The sequence below is a fragment of the Equus przewalskii genome, chromosome 15, assembly GCF_037783145.1.
Source record: "Equus przewalskii isolate Varuska chromosome 15, EquPr2, whole genome shotgun sequence".
In the NCBI taxonomy this organism is placed as follows: Eukaryota; Metazoa; Chordata; class Mammalia; order Perissodactyla; family Equidae; genus Equus; species Equus przewalskii.
The window spans coordinates 77509226-77530583 of NC_091845.1; the positions used below are offsets into that span (position 1 = coordinate 77509226).

Below are 21358 nucleotides of genomic sequence, written 5' to 3' on the forward strand. Positions count from 1 at the left end.
GGTGAGGGATAGAAACTAGACTATTGGTGGTGAGCATGATGCAGTCTATACAGAAACTGATATATAATTACATACACCTCAAATTACACAGTGTTATAAACCAATATGGCCTCAATAAAATAATATTTTTAAAAGACAAAGTGCTTTAAAACCAAATTTTTGTGAAAAAATTCTATGACCACATTGAAACAATAGTCTAAAATCTATCTAGCTCCACCTCTTCTTTGTTTTATAGTCAACAAATTTTAACCAACAAGATATCCTTGATTTTTCCAAATTATTAAAATATAAAGTGTGGTCAGCTAGGTTGGAAGGATAAAGACTCTTTTGCTTTCCCTTCCAGTAGAGGGCTTCTACTGAAAGAAAAAAAGTAACATCTTTAGTACGGAAGGATTTAAATCAGAAGTTGAAGAATAATCTGGATTCTGTGGGTATCCTAATGCTAACATATTAGTCTCCTTCAGAATTTACACTGCTAAAATGTCTTTTGTTTCTGAGACCATAGAATATCAAGTTATATTATCTCATAATTCTTGATCCTCAAATAAACGTTCTACCGGACCATGCAGAGAATGGTGCGTTGTGAAGGAAAGTCACATTCTTACTAGAAACCTAGCTTTACAAGGTTCCTTAGCCTAGGATGTATTTTCAAAATTAAAAATCCTTTGAAAGAGAAACAAACCAAGCATACCTTATTACTATTCATTAACCTAAACTTTTTTATGTTCTTTATGTTTCTAATGCTGTGACATCAGAGCATTTTAAAATGTAAGGACAGACACATTATAAATAATGCTTTAAACACCATGATGCAAAATGTAATGGAAGATCTGGGTAAAGAGCATTTTTTTCCTTTTCTCCAGGTTACAAAATTAGTCATAAAAGATACTAAAATACTTTTGTTGTTTTCTCCTATCATAAAAGTTGATTTTTCTTTCAAAATAAAATATCTCCTCTTTTCGTGTGACAGAACATAATAATCATTTAGTTGCAATAGTTTGCTGTTAGAAATCTCGCATGTCAGTTAGTCTAATCTCCCTGTCTTCCAGCTTCACCAGACCCTGCAGCTTTCCGAGCTCGCGCGAAACCCCGAGTTGGCTGTCCTATGCTAGGGGGACATTGGACACACGCGCCCACCTTCTTCCACATTGCTGAGGTCTCTCCTGTCTCTAATCTGCATATCAGAAAAGCATAATTTTGTATCAGGTTTTGATCATTGATAGTCATCATTTAAAAGCTAATACTTTTTGATCACTTCTTAGTGCCAGGCACTATTTGGCATTTACTTCTCTCAAGAACTTACTCAAGAATCAACATTTATTATTTCTGTTTTCAGATAATGAGACTGAGGCTGAGAGAGGTTAAGTAACTTGCTGAAGATCACACAGCTTGGACCTGCTGGAGCCAGGACTCAGCTCTCCTAAGCAGTGCTGGAGTTAGTGCTTGTAACCGTTGGGCTACATCTCCAGGATTTCTGGTACTCTTCCCCACTGGCGCAAGGTATCCTGAATGTGCCCGGCACTTGGCTCTGTCTAAGCTAAGGATTTAGTGCTATTCTTTAATTGGATCTACAATTACTGTCTCATCAAGTTGGGAAAAGCCCTGGACCCTAGCTGTTAGCAATCACATAAAGTGTTCCATTATAAATAGACTTCTCTTTTTTTCTTCAGGTAGGTAAAACTTAAAAAATAGTGATACTCTGTTTAAAATTGCCAGTAGGCAACATTATAGTCATTGCATAACGTCTAAACTTTGTGTTCAAATATTCTCTAAATTCTATCCTCATCAGTCGGATAATTTTTAATTACTAAGAGAGTGAGGTTTTTTTACCCAGATGGTCTATGGTATTACTGATTAGAAAACAACCAAAATAAGAAAAACTTCCTCTTATTTATGAATGACAGCGCTACATAAAGAAGGGTTAAGTCTGTGCTGTCCACTAAGGCAGCCACTGGCCACATGTGGCTACTGAGCATTTGAAATGTGGCCGGTTTGAACTGAGATGGGTGTTAAGCATAACATAAAAAGCAGATTCTGAAAATTCAGGGCACAAAAAAGGATGTAAAATATCCAATTAGCAACTTTTATATCAATTACATGTTGAAATGATATTTTTGCTATACTGGGCTAAATAAAACATATTATTAAAGTTAATTTCACCTGTTTCTTTTTACCTTTTTAATGTGGCTGCTAGAAAATCTTAAATTCCATCTGCGGCTTTGCATATTTCTCTTGGCCAGTGCTGGGTTAAGTGATTACTCAGGAATAATGAAAGTATAGGGGCAAGTGGAAGCAAGCAGTTCGTAGCATATATATTCATTAGTGCTTTTTCGGTGATAAGGTTAAATATCTATGTGATGACAATCCTACCATTTTCTCAAAGTTCTGCCCTCTTATATTGCCACTGTATTCATAAGAACCACGAGAAAAGGCATTTCCTTGTCAGGAGAGATTCTCAGACTGATTTTTCACTACTCAGAAATGTGGAGCTGGGATGACACATCGAGAACAAAAAAAGTACCAACATTTCTTGTGTGGGACTCAAAGCAGCTGGCGTGATGCTGAGCAGTGGCCTCTGGTGCAGATCGCCCATCTCGGCCATACCGGTGAGCGTTACAGCGCAGCGGTGCAAAGCCAAAGGGCGCCCACGAGTTCATTACATAATTCCTGGTAGCTGAGGCCAAGCGCTATCTGCTCTGGGGAACGGTGGGCAGGCTCTGACAGGCAGACCGACCGGGTCGTGATGATGTTTGGACAGAGTATGTGCTGGAGGTTGTTTGTTTGGAAAAAGACTGGCCTTTTTTCCCCTCCTCCCTCCTCTCTCTCTCTCTTTTTTTCCGCTTTAAACACTCTGGTATAATAGTGAATGACTTTGTTTTTAAGCTGCCTTAGCCTTGCTTTGTGAAGAAAAAGCCTGAGTATTCTTTCCCTGTAGGACACAAGTGTTATTTTTGGAGGAGAGGTTCTTAGCCTGATCTCTGTCTAAACCAATTTCTGTTCTTTGTGAGGTCGTGGTCTGGGACGGCTCTGAGTGATGTTGGTGGAGGGGAGCTTCCTGGCCTCCTGAGGGAGCCTGGGCAAAGATGTCCAGGGGCCATGTCTGAGAGGTCTCTGCTCTGGGTCTCGACATAAGGCTCCTTTGCACACAGATTCCACTGGTTAGACTGTGCCCTTGGAATGGTCTGGACCACGTGCCGTGAAGCGGAACATCTTTCCTGCTTATGTCACTTCATGGGATGTTTTGGGTCAAGGTGACCCCCCACCCCCCACCCCCCCAATTTTTTAACCCAGGGACTTTAGGTCTTAGACCCCTCAGAACTAGAAAGCCGTAGCTGGAGGACCTCTGCAGGTTGTTCAAGATGCAGCCGGCTGTGGAGGATCACCGCGCACGCTGAGGGCCACGACTTGAGTCCCCAAGGGCCTCTGGGAACACGCGTCAGGACTCAAGGTCGCAGCATTCCCTTCTGTAACCTGCTCTGCGTCAGGCTGCAAGACCCAAGGAAGAGAACCTCTCCAGCTCCTCACAGTTGTCTTCCTGGCCTATTTGTTATTCCTGGGAGTTTACAGAGCCTGAGCCCGCTGGAAACATGTAACATTAGAAATAGGTTACTGCTGTCAGCAACAAACAACGCCACCTTATTAGGACTCCCTTCCTTGGGAAATGGTAGCTGTGTGTTCAGGGAGCAGGTGTAGATGGAGAGAGGCACCCATGATGAGCAAGTAGCCCCTGCGTGTGCTTCAGGCTGCTTTCGCCTCGGTGGGCGGGGGGCTTACCATGCGCTGTGCCCTTCCCCGGTCGGCTATACATAGCCAGCAAAGCTTCTTACAAGAGAACCCTCCTGCACCCTCCGCCAGTCCCACGCGCAGACCGGGGAAATCGCTGCAAATCCCCTGGACGTTAGAACAGGAACCGGCCAGCTGGGCCCCAGACGTGCCGAGTCTCCGCGGCAGCCCTCGTCCTTGCTTTGCTTTCCTGGGGAACGCGCTCCGTGCTCAGCCATGGTCGACATGGGGGGCCTGGACAACCTGATCGCCAACACGGCCTACCTGCAGGCCCGGAAGACCTCGGAGGGAGACTGCAAGGAGCTGCAGCGGCGGCGCCGGAGCCTGATGCTGCCCGGGCCGCAGTGCTGCGCCGAGATCCGCCAGGCGCTGCCCCAGGACTTCGACAGCCTGTGCGAGCAGCAGCCCATCGGCCGCCGCCTCTTCCGGGACTTTCTAGCCACGGTGCCCCCGTACCAAGAGGCCGGGGCCTTCCTGGAGGAGGCGCAGAGCTGGGAGCTGGCTGAGGAGGGCCCCGACAAGGACAGCATGCTGCAGGGGCTGGTGGCCACCTGTGCGGCGGCCCCGGCCCCAGGGCACCCGCACCCCTTCCTCAGCCCAGCTCTGGTCACCAAGTGCGAAGCAGCCACCACCAATGAAGAGCGAGTGGGCCTAGTGGCGCTGGCCAAGGCCGAGGCCATGGCCTTCTTGCAGGACCAGCCCTTCCGGGATTTCCTGGCCAGCCCCTTCTATGACAAGTTTCTGCAGTGGAAAGTCTTTGAGATGCAACCCGTATCAGACAACTACTTCACTGAGTTCCGGGTGCTGGGGAAAGGTGGCTTTGGGGAGGTAAGTGTCTCTGCATAGCCAGGCTGGAAGGTGAAGGATACGGCACCAAAGGGTTTTGTTTCACTTTTTTTTTTTTTCGTCTCAAGGGACCTTAAAACTGATTTCAGAGCCACGTGCAGAGCATTCTTAGCTGGCTGTCACCTCTTCTTTCTGGTCACCATGTGAAATAAAATGAGAGTGGCACAGGAAAGACAAAATGTGGAACTGGCCAAGAATCTTTCTCATGAGGCACACACCAGGAACACACTCAGATGCCCTGGACACTTTGGAAAGTGTAGCAACATACGTGGGAGAGCTCCCTTCCCCTGTAATTGTGGTAACGGAGGTAATTTGAGAAAAACTTCAAATATCTAAGAAAACACTCATCTTGAAGTAAAGCTGAGAATTCATTTTGCACCACTGCTGTGCTCAGCTCTTTCCTTTTTTAAGTAGAAAAAAATCTTTAATTTAAAATTCACATAAAATTAACAATTAACCATTAAAGTGTACAATTCAGGGGCATTTAGTACAGTACAGTGTTGTGTAACAATCCCCCATATCTAGTTCTAAGACATTTTCATCACTGCTATACCCATTAACGGTTACTCCCCCTGCCAAGACCCCCGCCCCCAGCCCCTGGTGACCACTCGTCTGCTTTCTGTCTATGGGTTTGCCTATTCCGATGTTTCCTATAAATGGAATCAGACAATACGTGACTTTTTGTGTCTGGCTGCTTTCTCTCAGCATCATGTGTTGGAGGTTCAGTCATTGTAACGGGTATCGGTACTTCCTTCCTTTTTATGGCTGGATAGTATTCAGTGGTATGGGTATACTACATTTCGTTATCCATTCGTCTGTCGATGGACACTTGAGTTGTTTTGCCTTTTGGCTGTTGTGAATAGGGCTGCTATGCACATTCATGTACAAGTGTTTGTTTGAATACCTAGTTTCATTTCTCTTGCATATATGCTCTTCCACATTTTGCATTCCCACCAGTAGTGCATGAGGGTTCCAGTTTCTCCACATCCTCACCAACACTTATTTTCCCTTTTTCTTTTATTATGGCCCACCTCATGGGAGTGAAGTGGAACCTCCTTGGGGTCCCAGCTCTTTCTTAAAGGACACTTCTTACTTACAGCTTCTCTTTTCTCACAAGCCTGCCATCTTTTCACCTTGGCTGATTTCCACCCCTCCACCCCTCGCATTATCCTCTCCTTCTTCCCTCCAGTGCCGTTTACTTCTGCCTCTTCCTCTCCCTCTCTTTCTCTCCTTAAGGTATGTGCTGTTCAGGTGAGAAACACCGGTAAGATGTATGCCTGTAAGAAACTGGACAAGAAGCGGCTGAAGAAGAAAAATGGCGAGAAAATGGCTCTCTCGGAAAAGGAAATCTTGGAGAGGATCAGCAGCCCTTTCATCGTCTCTCTGGCCTATGCCTTCGAGAGCAAGTCCCATCTCTGCCTGGTCATGAGCCTGATGAATGGGGGCGACCTCAAGTTCCACATCTACAGCGTGGGCACGCGGGGCTTGGCCATGAGCAGAGTGGTCTTCTACTCGGCCCAGATCACCTGTGGCGTGCTGCACCTCCACTCCCTCGGCATCGTCTATCGGGACATGAAGCCTGAGAACGTGCTTCTGGACGACCTCGGCAACTGCAGGCTGTCTGACCTAGGGCTGGCCGTGCAGATCCAGGATGACAAGCCCATCACCCAGAGGGTGAGTGGCTCTCCCTCTGCGCCAAGGATGGGGCACAGAGTCGGAGAGGAGGGGAGAGGGCTGTTTAAGACTACAGAGCCTTGGATGTAATTCTTCTAGTTTCCTTTTTCCCAAAGCCTTTATGTTGTCCTCTTGTCTTGAGTAGAGCGGTGTAAGAGGATTAGCTTAGCTGGCTGTTTGGGGCTACTTTGCTCTCCTCTCATTGGAGTCAGAGGGGAGTGTTCTTTGTAGGCTGGAGATGGTCTGTGCTTTCATGGTGAGATGGCAAGAGCTGAATCCATAGTTAGGGTCTAGCTATGTTCCACCAATAACCACCCCCCTGGTGCCATGTTCCTGAGTCAATAGAGCCTTAATTTCCTCTTCTGGAAAATTTTAGGGGTTGCGCCCTGAAATTTCAGAATCCTAGGAGGTAAATTTTAATAAGGTAAGAAAAAGAAAAAGAAGAACACCCTAACACTTAGCACATTAAAGTAAATATCTCCTTTCCTGTTGAGTGTGGTATGGGAGAATGTTTTACATTGGAGAAAGGTGAAATTTTAAATGAAAATATATAGAAGAGAACAAAGGCAACTTATGTTGATTTTGACCAATTTGGTACAAAGTGACTTGCAGAGAATTCTTTGATCAAAAATGGAATTGTACTTAAGCAGTTATGTTAAGTGAACAGTACATTATCTCTGGCATTCTGATAGATCTTTACCACTGTGTGTCTGGGAGATTCCCCAGGAAGACAAGGGCCCAAGTCAGGTTCCTAAATATTCACTTAAAAGTTTATTTTTGCACAGATTCCAGCTTGCAAAGCAGAGAGAACAGTCCTGCAAGGAGGTGAAAAAAATCTTAGCATGTTTGGGAAAGTATAGGTGGTTTTATGGGGCTGTAATGGAAGGGGTGCTGCCAAGATGTGCAGGGCTCAGATCGTGCAAAGGCATTGGAACGCTTTCTTGTGGGGACAAGGAGCCACTGAAGGGTTTTAAGAAGAGGAATGACATGATTAGATTTGCATTTTTAATAGCCAATTTGGAAGGTAGATGAGAGGCAAAGGAGCTAGTTAGGGGGCTAATGCAGTGGCCCAGGTGCTGTATAAGATGGCAGGATTGAAGAAGTGGGAGTCAATTGGAGCTATTGGAAAGACACTTGATAAGACTTCAGGACCAGCTGGGTATGAGGGTGAGGGACGGGGAGGGTCTCTACCTCCAGTGACCAGAAGGAGGAGCGGAATTCTGGGAAAGCTGGCATGTTCGACTGTGATCGTATTGTGCGTGGGGCTCCTGGGCAAAGGGCAGGTAGAGATGTCCACTGGACATTTGTACGGATAGGTCTGGTGCTGTGGGGAAAGATCTGGGCTAGATATCCGGATTTGGATTCACCATGGCTTGGGAAGCACCAGACACCACTGAGTCATTTGGGAGACAGTGAGGGAAGAGGACCAGGGATGGAAGCTGAGCATCATCCACATGTAGGGGACGTGGAAGAAGAGGGGCCTTGAGAAGGTTAAAGAAGTAGGAGTAGAGAAGGAGTGGCATAGTCACGGGAGCTGTATCAGTTAACGGTTGATTTCAGCAGCTTATCATAGAAAACCCAAATAACAGTGGATTAAATAAGAGGGGTTTATTTTTCTTATGTAACAAGTAGTGTGGAGATAAGCAGTGGTTGGCATTAGTTGAGCAGCTGTAGGATGATGGGATCAATGTCTCTGTGATTTTGGCCTTTTCCATGTGTTGCAAGATGGCTGCTCTAGCCCCAGCCATCAGGTCCATGTTCCAGGCAGGAGAAAGGAGGAAGAGTCAGGAGTAAATGGGGTTGCAGCTGAGTGTGCCTCTATTTAAGGAGCTTTCCTGGAAGTCCCATCTGACAGCTTCCATTTAAATCTTATTAGCTAGAGCTATTATCTGGCCACCCCTATCTGTCAGGGAAATTGATAAATGACATTTGTTGTGTGTTTTTTGGAGGGGGAGAAGGAAATTCTAGTTAGTGAGGAAGAAGAAATGCTGCACATAGAGCAGGTAACTGGTGACCTCTGCCACAGGAGCCAGAGGAGGGAGGTTTTGGGGAGGAGAATGTCGGCACTGTTGAATGCTGCAGAGAGGTCTTGCAGGCTGTGCAATGTGGCAGTTTGGAGACCAGTGTCCTCAGTGAGCACAATTTCCAAGGTCTAAACTGAGACTGTGAAGGTTGGATTGACCTGGAAGTCAGGAGTGAGACTAAGGAAGGAGGGATGCCGGTTGCTGGAGGGGGACACAGTGAGGAGGGTGGAGTCTTAAGGTGGGAAGAGTGGAGCAGACTTAGATGCTGAGATAAGAACCAGGAGAGAAAGTGCTGGTTCTATAGGAAGGAAAGAGGCTGAATGATGGCGGAGAAACCAAGGGAGAGGCAGGCGGCATGGAGGACTTCTGTCACACTGTCTACTGATGGGCAGGGAGGAGGGACGAGAAGGAGGAGGCAGTGGCTGTCTCCTTGGGACCTTGCTGTGGAAACAGGAATGGAGTGAATTCATGCTGTCTGTACACGAAAAAACCCTGAAAAGCATTACTTCAGGGTTTTGAATTTGTATTGTCGGTTATGCAGAGCAGAAATGCTCCTTCTGAGTGTCCCCTATTGTGCGTCATGCTAGTGGGTGACATAGCTGCACCTTGCTGGGGGCTTAAGAGACACGTAGCTTTGTCTCTCTCTTTTAAATCCCTTCTCAGTCTTCCTCCAGCTCTGTTCATGGGCCAAGAGAGGTTTTTAAAAAAAGATTTTAGCTCTTTTTGGACTTTTTCTTTTTTGCAGGGGAAGATTCACCCTAAACTAACATCTGTTGCCAATCTTCTTCCCTTTTTTTTTTTTTTGCTTCCTCCTCCCAACCCTGCAAAGCCCCAGTACATAGTTGTGTATACTTGTAAGTTGTTCTGGTTCTTCTATGTGAGCTGCTGCCACAGCATGGCTACTAACAGATGGATGGCATGGTTCTGCACCTAGGAACTCAACCCGGGCCACCGAAGCGAAGCGTACCTAAAACTTTAACCACTAGACCATCAGGGCTGGCTCCAAGAGAATTTTAAGGACGGTTCCTTCAGGGGCTCCTGCATCCAGGTCTCTGGCTCTTTTGGAACCTGCAGGAATCATGTCCGCTGTACAAATGCATTCGGTGGAGAAGCTTACTGCCTAGAGGCCTCTGGCTCTTTGGCCTTTCATGAGTCCCTCTCTGCCCCATGAGATCAAACTTCAGGGTTGAGACCACTTGCCCCATCCAAGAAGTTTTATGCCCCAGTTCCCGTGCCTGCCGCTGAAGCCCAGGGGACCGTTGGGAGGAATGGGGGCGAAAGAGTCAGAGAGCAAGATTGGAAGACAAAAAAAACAGAAGAAAGGAAAGCCTCCCTCCGTCACAGTTTACCCCTCGACACATGAGGCAAAGCCCCTCGGTCTCCTATTTTCTGCAGCTCCCACACGTGTAATGGGGCCCCCAAGTGGATTTTAAGGTCATTACACTTACGACATTTCACACAAGAAATGAAAAATGACATGTTTACAGGGTGTCTGTGACCACTAACATTGTTTTGATGTCAAGATACTGTATAAAGAATTCCTGTGAACACTATGAATAAGGTGAGAAGGAAAAGTCAGCCTGATTCTAAAGGCTGCTGTCTGCATTGACTCTGTGCAGTCGTTCCAGAAAAGTTCAGGCATCGTGGCTTTGGGAACTGCTCGTTCAGCTACTCAGGCAGTCTTGTGCAAGTTAGGAGTGCTTCCTGCTACATAAAACAGAATGCCAGATTCTCGACAATTCCAGGGCCAAGCTCTCTGTAAAACCCTCCTGCCCTTTTGCTTCTTGTCACAAGATGATTTTTACAACTCCAAACATCAAGTCCACATTCCAGGACAGAAGAAAGAGGGAGAGAGGAGCAATGGCAGCAGACTTCTGCTTATATCCTGTTGGCCAGGACCAGGCCACATGTTCACCACTAGCTGCAAGGGAGCCTGAAAAATAGACTTTTTCCGTTTCTAGCCTCTATTTTAGGGCATAGTAGGAGAGAGGGGGAGTGAGAATAGGTGTTGGGTGAGCTGGGAGCATCTGTCACATCAGCCCCCAGGAAAAAAAACATCTTATTAATAAGGATTAGGAACTCTGACTCAGCTTCTTAACTCACACAGCCATTAAAACAAGAGAATAATTGTTACAGTGGTGTGGGAGGCAGCATTTAAGATGACGGCCAATGACCCTTGCCCTTGTATGATCTCCTCCTCTTGGACCTGTGAATATGAAGAGATATCATTCCAAGGACTATATTTGCATTACAGGGAAAAATAGATTTTTGAAGATATAATTAAGATCACTACTCAGTTGACTTTGAGTTAATCAAAAGAGAAATGATCCAGATGGGCCTGACCTAAGCACTTGTGTCCTTTAAATATGGGAATAGAAGTAGAGGCAGCAGAAGTCAGAAAGTTAAAGCACGAGAGGGCTTCAAGACTCCATTGCTGGCTTTGAGGATGGAGGGAGCATGTGGCAAGGAATGTGGGTGGTCTCTAGGAGCTGAGAGCTGCCCCTGGCAACAGACAGCAAGGGAACAAAGACCTCAGTCCTACAACCACAACAAACTGAATTCTCCCATGACCGTGTGAACTTGGAAGAGGATCCTGAGCTCCAGATGAGAATGCAGCCCAGCAGACGTCTTGACTTTGGCCTTCTGAGACCTGACCAAAGGAGCCTGCTGCACTGTGCCCAAAATTCTGACCTACGGAACTGCGAGCTAATAAACAGGTGTTGTTTCATGCTACTAAGTCTGTGGTAATTTGTTACATGGCAATAGAAAACTCCTACAAAGTGTTAGCAAAGGAAGGCAGCCAGAGGAAAGATTTTTTGTATGATAGCATCAGAATTAATGGAGAAGATTGCAAGGTGCTGGACATTGTTAGAGGGACAGTACCTTACTTTCCATCAGGGCTCAGAGCGCCCATGCCTGCCATCTGTTATCATAGAACTTGAGGCTGTAATAGAATTGGAAATTCTTCCAAGTGGGTAGCTCTTGCCTAGGTAGGAGCTGGCCTCCTGGAGGGACACAGGCCCTTTCAGACAACTGGGGGGGACACTAGGTGAGGTACTTGGGCCATTGCTCTGCAGGCAGTAGGGAGTCATTGAGGGTTTTTCGGCAGGAAAGTGCAAGGACCAGAGTGATTCTTAGGAAGATGACTCTGACACTATGTAAGATGAGTTGAAGGAGAAAGAGACTGAGGTTGGGAGAAAGGGGAATCTGCAGAGAGCTACAGTCATGAGCCACACGGAAGGCAAGCGGGTTGAGGTAGGGCCCTGGGTGCCGCAGTCCTACGTCCAGAGCTCGGCCCCCTGGCCTCTCACTGAGGCTCCAGCAAGACCCACATCTGTACTTACTTCTCTTTAAAGGTGGCCGTCCTCAGTGGAGTGGCAGGGAGGGCACAGAACCACTCCTAGAATGTGGTGACTGAGGGAGGCCCCTAAAGGCACAGGTGGCTCTGCCCAGGTTTGAGACAGACTGTGGTGGCCCCGCGAGGCGAGGCAGGGATGCTAATGAGCACGGGGCTGGGAGGCAGAAAACCTAGGTCCCTGTCCCAGGCTTATCCCTCATTCATCATGTCTGCCATCACAGGCAGACCATGGGACATCTCTAATCTCCAAGATCTTAGGAGTCTGTGAGATAGTCTTTGGATTATTTGGAGGAAAAGACTTGTAAACTCTAAAGATTAAACATGGAATAAGTTACTGTGGTTTACTGGACTATCATGCAGGGTTCCTACAGGACCAAACAAAGGTGCTTAAGACAATCAAATTGATGGTTCACATAACTAAGAAGCCCCGAGGCTTGGCCTGCGGCAGGTGTCTGAGCAGTGTCCCTGGGAGTCTCTTCCTCTGTTCCCAGCTCTGCTCTCTGGTGTTGGCCTCACTCTCAGGCAGGGGCTCCCCACATAGAGGCCACCAGCAGCTCCTCACATATCCTGCCAACTGAGCACCCCATGGAGAGAAAGCACTTCCTGACAGGTAGTCCCTTCGCAATCCCAGGGAAGACTCTCAACGGACAACTCAGGTCACGTGCCCGACCACGGCCAACTCTGCTGGGCAGGACTGGATCACAGCTGCTCCCAGGAGCCAGGGAGACCGTCGGTCCCATCTAAATATCATGGACTGAAAGGAGAGAAATGTGTTCTCCAAAGGAAAATCAGGATGGAAAAGAAGAGGAAATGGATGTCAGACAGGCGAAAACAGTGGCTGCTCCTAATAACTGCTGTTACCTCAATGGTTTGAAAACTTTGGAAGCATTCTGACCCCTTAATCAAGGGGTGATGAGATCTAGATCCTCTTCAAAAAGATTCTACGATGTCGGGACTATTATTAGCCCCATTTTACAGATGGAGAAATTGAGAATCAGAGAGGTTAAGTTACCCACACAAAGTCACATTGCCAGTATGTGCTGTGAACCCAGGTACGTCAGATTCAAGAGCACTTACTGTTTTGACTCCACCTTCTGAAGGTCACAAATAGGATAGAATATGGCCTATGGTTTTTAATGCTTTAAAAGGCTCCCCACCCAGTACAACTCAGACGGAATAAGAGCATGTGATAACATTAGCGTATCTTCCTCAGTCTGGTCTGATATGGACACCAACCACAAGTCTAGCTGAACCTCTGACAGAGCCAAGAGTTCAGAAAAGGAGCATTCCAGCCTACGCAAAAGGAGCGAGGTGACTAACGTCTCAGAGCCAGCCTCCCACGCTGGGCACCGTATAATTAAATGCGGTCCAGCCACTGTCTGCATCCACCTTTAAAGCGTGAGATAAGCCCTCCTGCCTGGTCTCAGCTGACGTCTACATGTGCACAATAAAACTAGTTCATATCACTTCTTAGAGACTCCAGAAACACGTCATAGGAAAATTGGGCAGTGGGGCTCATGCTGGGATTTCTCAGTTCCAGCATTCTATGTGGAGAACAGTGACCTTCCGATTTTATGGAACATGAGTCCTTAAAACTTGCTGTTTTGTCAGGAATGGGAATGAAGTTAGAACCGCATCCCAAAAGCTTGTAACATAGCTACTTTGTCCTGTCCTGAAGCTTCTGACCAAGTCCTCACATTCAGAGGGATAATGGGTGACAGAGTTTGGGCATTATATTTGTTTTGAAGCCTTTATTGTAACGCTAGAGACACACTGAGTAAGCAATTTTTAAAAGGTCTCTGGGGGCCGGCCCGGTGGCACAGCGGTTAAGTGCATACGCACGTTCTGCTTTGGCGGCCCTGGGTTTGCTGGTTCGGATCCTGGATGCAGACATGGCACCGCTTGGCAAGCCATGCTGTGGGAGGCGTACTGCATATAAAGTGGAGGAGGATGGGCATGGATGTTAGCTTAGGGCCAGTCTTCCTCAGCAAAACGAGGAGGATTGGCAGCGAATGTTAGCTCAGGGCAAATCTTCCTCAAAAAAAAAAAAGATCTCTGAATGTCTTTCACTGGATGTTAATACCTACATACGGCACAACCACTATGACCCTGCTCCAGAATTTTTTCTCTTTGAGAATTTACTTCTGAGAACCAGTTTCAGAGCCACACAGTAGAGGCATCCTGGTTACTTCATGGTCACACACTGGTCTCACCAAAATTATAACCACCATCATTAACTAAATTTAGTTCCTAGTAACTTTGGACCACTACTAAAACTTGAAATCCGTCTTCAAAGTATTTACCACTATGAAGGGAATTCAAAAATATTCATGACAGTCTTGGAATTATTTTTAACATTCCTTCATTCAAAAGACAGTCATTCATTTATTCACTCATCATTCATTCCACATAGATTCATTGAGCATTTCCCAGGTGCCAGAACTGTGCTCAACATGAAGGATAGAACAATGAGCAAAAATGGACATGATTTCCTGCCTTCATGGAGCTGATAGTCTAGTGGGGGAAGTAGCACTTCACAATCACTCAGATGAATGTAAAATTTCAATTATGATAAATGCTGTGAAGATGTGGTCCATGGGGCTCTCCAAAGAGGATCTGACTTAATGTGTGAGGATCCGAGAGTTAAGCACAGAGGAAATACAACTCACTTGATATCAGAAGGACAGATGGGAGTTCACTCAACAAAGTAGCTGGGGAAGGGCGTAGGTTGGTTTCCCTAGAAAAAGACTCGGAGACAGACGTACGTGTGGGAGATTCATTAGGGAGCACTCTCACGAGATACGTGCCTGAGGAAGGCAGGGTTGGGTGGAGGGAGGAGCTGACCCATGGTGAGGCAGAGCTAAGACCTCAGTTAATCCTTCAGCCAGCTCTGGAGTTGGGATGGCCCAAATCGAGGTGGGGTCTGGGCTTTTGTGCCCCTCCAGGAGCCAGTCAGTAGCCTTGGCTAGCTGCCAGAAGGGGGCAGCTCGGGCGAGGCGGCTCCCTGTTGCACAGGGTGGTGCTCCGGGATGGGGGCAGCTGTGAGCTACCAGCAGTCAACGGTCCCAGCCTGGCCTGGCTACATAATCTTCAGGGCTCATTGCAAAGTGAGAATGCAGGACCCCTTATTCAAATATCAGGAAAAAGTGTCTCTTTTCTTCCATGCTCAATCTTTCAACAAGTCCTGGTGTTTTTTAAATTGCTGTTTAATATCCCACTCCCTCAGGCTCGGGGACACAGGAGGGGTGAATGGAGACCCTCAGAAACACCCGGGGCCCCACCCCACAACTGGACCTGAGAAAGCACGTGCCTGACCCCAACCCTCCCTGCATCCCAGTCCAGGCTCCCAGCGGGACACCAGGTAGCAACAGTTGCTGAGCAGAGACAGGGGAGCAGACAGCCAAGGACCCATTGCTGGGAGGCAGGAAGGTAACGGGAGACAGGACTGTGTGTGAGCCGAGGCTCCAAGACCTGGGCACAGGCAACATCGTCTCACTGGACTTAACTTACAAAATACAAATGCAAAAATTTGTCAAGACAGCCTCCACACAGCATGAAACCCCAGCACAGGGCTGCTTCTGAGCACAGGGCCCTGTTCCACCGCACTGGAGGCCGACCCTGGTCCCAGCAGGTGAGGAGTGGAGGCTGCGACCCTGAAGAGGGGATCTGGGCAGAGTACCCCGGCTGCCACTCCAGGAGGGGCACAGCAGGTCAGGCAATGGGAGCAGCCAGTGCACAGTAGCTGCTGCTTTAGGGGAGATGAAAAGCACAAAGCAAGAGGAAAAGTGGTTCAAATGAAGCCAGAGGGGTGGCAGGGCCAGACCACACCTGCATTACAGGCTGTGGTAGGGACTTCGGCTTTTTGCTTAAGAAAAAAAAGCCTTTGAAAGGATTTAACCAAGGGGGCAACGTGCTTAGAATTCTGTTTTGAAAAACTTCCTCCGTCTGAAGTGAGACCAGATCAGAGGGGATTCAGGTGGACTGTGGCCATTTGTAATCCAGGTGAGAGATGGTGGCAGCTCAGCCCACAGAGTAGGAGGTGGAGCCGGAACACCATGGGCAAACGGGAGAGATTTCAGAATGAATAGGCCTCAGTGACGGTTTGATATGCGTAAGGGAGAGGGGCTGTCAAGGGTGATTTATTAGGGGAGGTTGTGTGGCAGGAACAGACTTGGGCCCTGAGTACAGTAGGGAACCTGCCTTCAGGAAGCCCCCGGACGGAGAAGAGACCAACAAGGAAAGAGCAGTGACAATACAGTGTGGCGAGGGCTATCCGAGTTGGGGGCATAGGAAGGACACCTGGCCCAATATGGGGTCATGGGGTCAGGAAGGGCTTCCAGGAGGAAATGATAACCAAGAGGAGACTGACAAGGTAAACAGAAGCCAGGCAGCTGAGGAGGGAGCGCAGTGGGCCAGGCACAGGCACCATCAGAGGTCAGGGCTCCTCAACTGAGGACGATTTGGGCCCCCAGGGGACTTTTGGCAATGTCTGGAGACATTTTTGGCTGTCTTCACTGGGGAAATGCTGCTGGCATGTAGCGGGTAGTGGCCAGGGATACTGCTAACATCTTACAATGCACAGCGCAGGCCCCCGCCGCAAGAATGATCTGGCCCACGACATCCGTAGTGCCGTGGTTGAAAAACCCTGGCCCCGGAAAAGCCTGGATCGAGGGGCGTGAGGTTCGGTCACAGAGTGGAGTGGCTCTGCAGCTGCCTGGAGTGTGGAGTCACAGGGTGGGAGGCGTGACAAAGGTACGCCTGGAGAGTGTAGAGAGTTGTCAGACTCTGGGGGCTGGAGGGGACAAGGCCATTTGAACCTGATGCCAGGAGCGCTAGGGAGCCATTGAATGCTTTCAGGCAGGGAAGTGACAAGATCAGCCTTGGAAGGACAAGCAGGATGAGGGGGTTGGGTGAGGGTAAAAAGGAGGGGAGTGAGGCAGAGGGTCTGGGAACTGGGTGGACGGCGTATGGTGAGATGTGGGAGTAAGGAGAGAGAGCCAGGAGGTCTGCAGGGCACAGCGTGCAAGATGACGCAATCCAGGGACCAAAAGTTTGCTGCAACATCTAATTTGTTACAGACACACGTTGGAAGCTCAGAGCATCCATTCAGATCAAGTGCAGGTGATGAAATGTGGTCCTCAGGATCAACGAGATGGAAGGAGTGTGAGTGTGCCGACCCTGGTTCTGCCACTTACTGTGGCTGCTCTGTTCAGAAGTGCAGGCTGACCCCTCATTTGGGACGCCTAGCCATGGGGACAGTGAGGACTGAGAGTCAGCCTGTGTTATATGTACCCAGCCATGTGAATAGCATTTTCTAATTGCACTTGACCCCAGGCAAGTCATGCCTCTTCTCTGAGCCTGGTTAATACGGCCTGCCTCTTAGGCTTGATGAGAGGATTAAGAAACAAGGTAGATAAATGCCTAGCAGGGGGTCAGCCACTTGGTAAGCCCTCAAGAAATGATTGCTATGATTATTCGACAAGAAGCCAAGCGCAAGACCTTCAACGACAATGCCCACTGTTGCATTGTTTCCACTTCACCTGACAGGCACTGTATCTACTCAAATGACCTTCGCAGCTGTGCTTTGTTCTCTGAGAGGCACAGGGACCAGAGGACCCCAAGGCTGCAGCCGAGTGGGCAAGGGCGCAGCTCACCTCTGGGCTGAGCCAAGAGGCGCGTGGAGCTTCGCTTGTGGTTTTATCCTGAGCATCTTAGAGACACCATGGAAAATACGCCTCAGCCCACTGCTGATAGATTCACAGAACATGAAACCACCAACCAACGCTCCCCAGTGGAAGAATCACAACTGTTGATCTCTGACAATGTGCCAGGCCCATCTTCAATCTGATAGAGCCTAAGAGGCTTCTAGGTTTTTCTTCTTGTGTGGCTGCCCTGCCTGAGACCCAGAACCAGGCTTGCTCATCATGGTTGCTCACACCTACCAAGGGCCTGCTATGTGTGAGGTATTCGTTTTAATCTTCATCACCATCCTGTGAGGCAAGAGCTGTGAAGCTCAGAGAGGTTGAGTTACTGGACGAGGGTGACCAGCTAATAATTGGTAGAGCTGAAAAGCGAACCACAGCAGACTGATGCCAGACTGTAGAGCTGCAGAAAGCATTATTGCAGGGACCCCCGTTTTGGATCCCCGTTTGGATCCTCTCTGAAACTGGTGTCCTCCCGGGAGTGTCAGAGAAAGCAGGACACCACCTCGGGTGAGGCTGTGCTCCCCGCCCAGGAAGTGGCTGGCAGAGGAGCAAAAGCAGGCCCTGGTGGAGGCTGCAGCCTGGGGCCGAGCATGCGGGCAGGCGGAGCCTCAGAGCTAAGTCTCCCGGGGTCTCGGGCACATTCCTCTGAGGTCTGCAAAGGCCACCGCTTAAAGGCGCAGAGGAGCAGCTGGGAACGAGAACAAAGCAGCCAGGCCCCCCTCGGAGGAAGGAAGGAGCAAGCCCCAGGAAAGAGCTGATAGCGCTAAGCTCAGCTTGTTTTTTTCCTCTGCTCAACAGTTCTCCTGCCACGGCAAACAAAAGATGTACATTCTGATTCCTTCTTCTGTTTGGATTGTGCTGTCGAGTGGATCTCGTTTGTGATGAGCTGGGGGGAAGAGGCACCCGCGGGCAGTGTCTTGCTTGCTCCGAGGGCCGGTTTGCTGGGCCATCGCCTCCAGGAAGTGCAGAGAGCTTCCTTTTCTTCCTCTTTCTCCTGCCCGGGTCATCAAATCCAGCCGGGCCTGGCCACACCAGGGACAAGACACCAGCGTTTCTTCTAATGATGGAATTGAAGGTTGCCAACTTTTCAGATGCAGTGGGAGCTGGAGGTTTACTCATGACCTTGACCTTGAAGGACCTGCATGTACACACGCACGCATGCACATGCATACACACACGTACACTTCTTCATGGACATGTGAAACTATTAAGATGTGAACCGTGCCTTCTCAGCCCCACTGGCAGGCCCCTCGCCGTTCTCATCACTGCCAAGGCCACAGTCCCCTTCTGTCCAGAGCCACACTGGAACTACTCAGAGTCCAGAATCCTCCCCCCGGCCCCGGGCCCTGCCACTCAGCTCTTATGGACCCAGGGGTGAGAGTGACAACAATGACAGGGCCAGCAGAAGCCAGCCTCAACAGCAGGAGCGATGGAGGGGGTGTCTGCGCAGGTCCCCACAAGCTGGCTCTGATCCTGATCCCACATTAGGGTGTCCACCTTCCTCAAGGTCTGGATACCTGTAGGGGACAGGTGGCCCTGATGGGACCAAGTAAGCCACATGTGATGACTGTGGTAGATGGACCTCTTGCTGCCTCCCGGGGGCAGTGGGTTGCGGGGGGGCCTCCCTGGCTCCCTAAATGCTGTGCTGTCTGATGGTTGACACCTGCCATGCTGGGTGTACTCTGCCTGACCAGGTGTCGACTGTGTGGGCCGCCAAAGGGCACTATAAAACCAAAAGCAAAACAAAATGAAGAAAAAAATTTTTTTAAAAAAGGTAAACCACGCACAAAAACCTCCAGCGAGAGCTCCATTGCTGCTGACACTCGGGTGATCCCCACAGCCCTGGCAGTGGCAGTGCCGGTCACACGGACAGAAAGTGACTGTTTTGATGACACAGAGACTGGTGTGCGGGGGCCCTTTGTAACTGCAGGAGTTAAACCCAGCCGCAAGAGGTCTGCGTGGTTGGACCCTGCCCCATGCTGCTTGGTCTGGTCTCTCCTCCCACCCCGCTCTGAGGAGGCATTTCACATGCGGAAGACAAATGGCATAAAGGGCAGGCAATTAATTTTTTCAGCTGGAGGCTGCAATGGAATTTGGGTGCTTAGACTCTGGCGTGCGCCTCTAATTCCATTCTTCTCCTCTGTGAAATACCTCCACTCGTCAAGGAGGAGGTGCCCTTCTAAATTCCATCACTGACATTTTCTGTCTTTAGGACCAAAAGGTAAATTTAGTCCTGAGAATTATTTGGAATGAATTTATGGCTACCCTGCATGCTGTCTCGTGCTCTTTCCACTACACCAGAGAGCTATAGAGCATAAAGACGGCAGGCCAATTCTTCATTTATTTCCTTGGGGAGGGAGCAAGGTGGCCCCAGAGCATAGCTGAAGGTCTGGTCCCCACCTCCCAGCCACCTGTGTGGTGTGGAGCAGCCCAGGCAGCCTGATGAGCAAAAAATGGAGAATTTGTTGGGAAAGGGGAAGGGAAGCAGCTGAAGCAGGAATGGACCAGGATGAGGACTTAGTACTTGACAGCCGTGGAGAGGGAAGGAGGGGACGCTAAGGAGAAAAGAAAGCCTGAAGGGATCTTGGGGGAGTAAGAAAGCCCCCCCTCCCCTACTTGCACAGATAGTATGAGGCCACTAGTGGTGCCAAGTGCAGGCCGGTGTGTGGATCTTGGATGGGTGACCTTGGGCAAGATTTAACCTCTCTGCGGTTGAGTTTTCTAATCTGCAAAATGGGGGGTAAAGTGGTCTCTGTCTTATAGGGTTATCATAAAGATTAAATGAGAAATTCAGGGAAAGCACTTAAGAAAATGTTTAGCATGTAATAAGCACTCAGTGAGTATTGTCCATTGTTATTTCCAATTTTTCTCCCAGCAAGCATCTCACGGTCCTTTGTCCCGGACAGGCATGTTCTCCACTTTCACCCTGCACCTTCTACTGAAGGTCTGAGGTTTATCCAGGGTCCTGGTTAGCAATTTTAATCCTCACAGTCACTCACCTCTGAAATCTGCTCATTGGAAGGGTGCCACACACGGAGCGAACTCCTAGTAAACGCTGCCGAGCGGAACTTCCCCATCCTCACCGTCTGAACTGCAGCTGGAGGCTATTTGTAGTCTTTCTTCCTGCCTGTCCCACCCGGCAGAAGAGATGGAACCAGGGAGTGCGGGATCCCGGAACACAGAGCCAAGTGAGAGTTGCAGAGAGTGAAACACTACATACAGGGAGACCTCAGCCCCTTCCCGCCTCGGCTTCCAGAATGAGGGCCAGCAGCCGACACCTCTCAGGTGGGGTATTGGAGGATCTCTCTGGGGAAGCTGAGCAGCCTAACAGAAAAAGTCTACAGATACTCACAGGTAGGGGCCCCAGGGAAATGGCTGTGCAGGATCGTCCTCCAGTGAAGCCCCTCAGTTGACAAGCTTCTTTCACTTTTGGTGTTACATTCTTAAACATGAACAAATAGTCAAAGACCATGTGTCACTTGAAAAAAAACCCTCCAAAATGACAGACAATGCCAAAACAAACAAAAGAAAGAAACTTGTAGAAAACAGGAACATTGCAAGGTGTAGAAGAGAACTTTTCTCTTTTTTCTTTTTTTTTGCTGAGGAAGATTCACCCTGTGCTAACATCCATTGCCAATCTTTCTCTTTTTCCACCATAGCATGGCCACTGACAGACGAGTGGTGTAGGTCCTTGCCCCGGAACTGAACCCAGGCTGCCAAAGCAGAGCGCACCGAACTTAACCACTAGGCCACCAAGGCTGGCCCAAGAATATTTTTTAAAACCTATAGTTAATATCTTTTGAGATTTAAGAGAAGGTATTACATCCATGAAACAAGAACAGCTGCTATGAAATAAAGAACATTCTGAGAAGACCAAGGACATTTGGAAATAAAAGATACATAAATATGTTTGCAGAACAACATGGATAAGTCTCAAAAACATTATGTTAAAAAAAAAGAGTCACACA

At 48.6% G+C, this 21358-nt stretch overlaps 1 protein-coding gene across 1 annotated transcript in view; it reads left to right on the plus strand.

Moving 5' to 3' along the window:
- The first annotated feature begins 2536 nt into the window (after positions 1-2536).
- Positions 2537-21358, plus strand: part of GRK7 (G protein-coupled receptor kinase 7) — a 33093-nt gene continuing 14271 nt past the window's right edge. Inside the window, exons 1-2 of the mRNA XM_008529341.2 lie at positions 2537-4611; positions 5866-6303. Of these exons, the coding sequence (XP_008527563.1) occupies positions 4000-4611; positions 5866-6303 (1050 nt within the window). The 5' untranslated portion in view covers positions 2537-3999. The remainder of the gene's footprint in view (positions 4612-5865; positions 6304-21358) is intronic.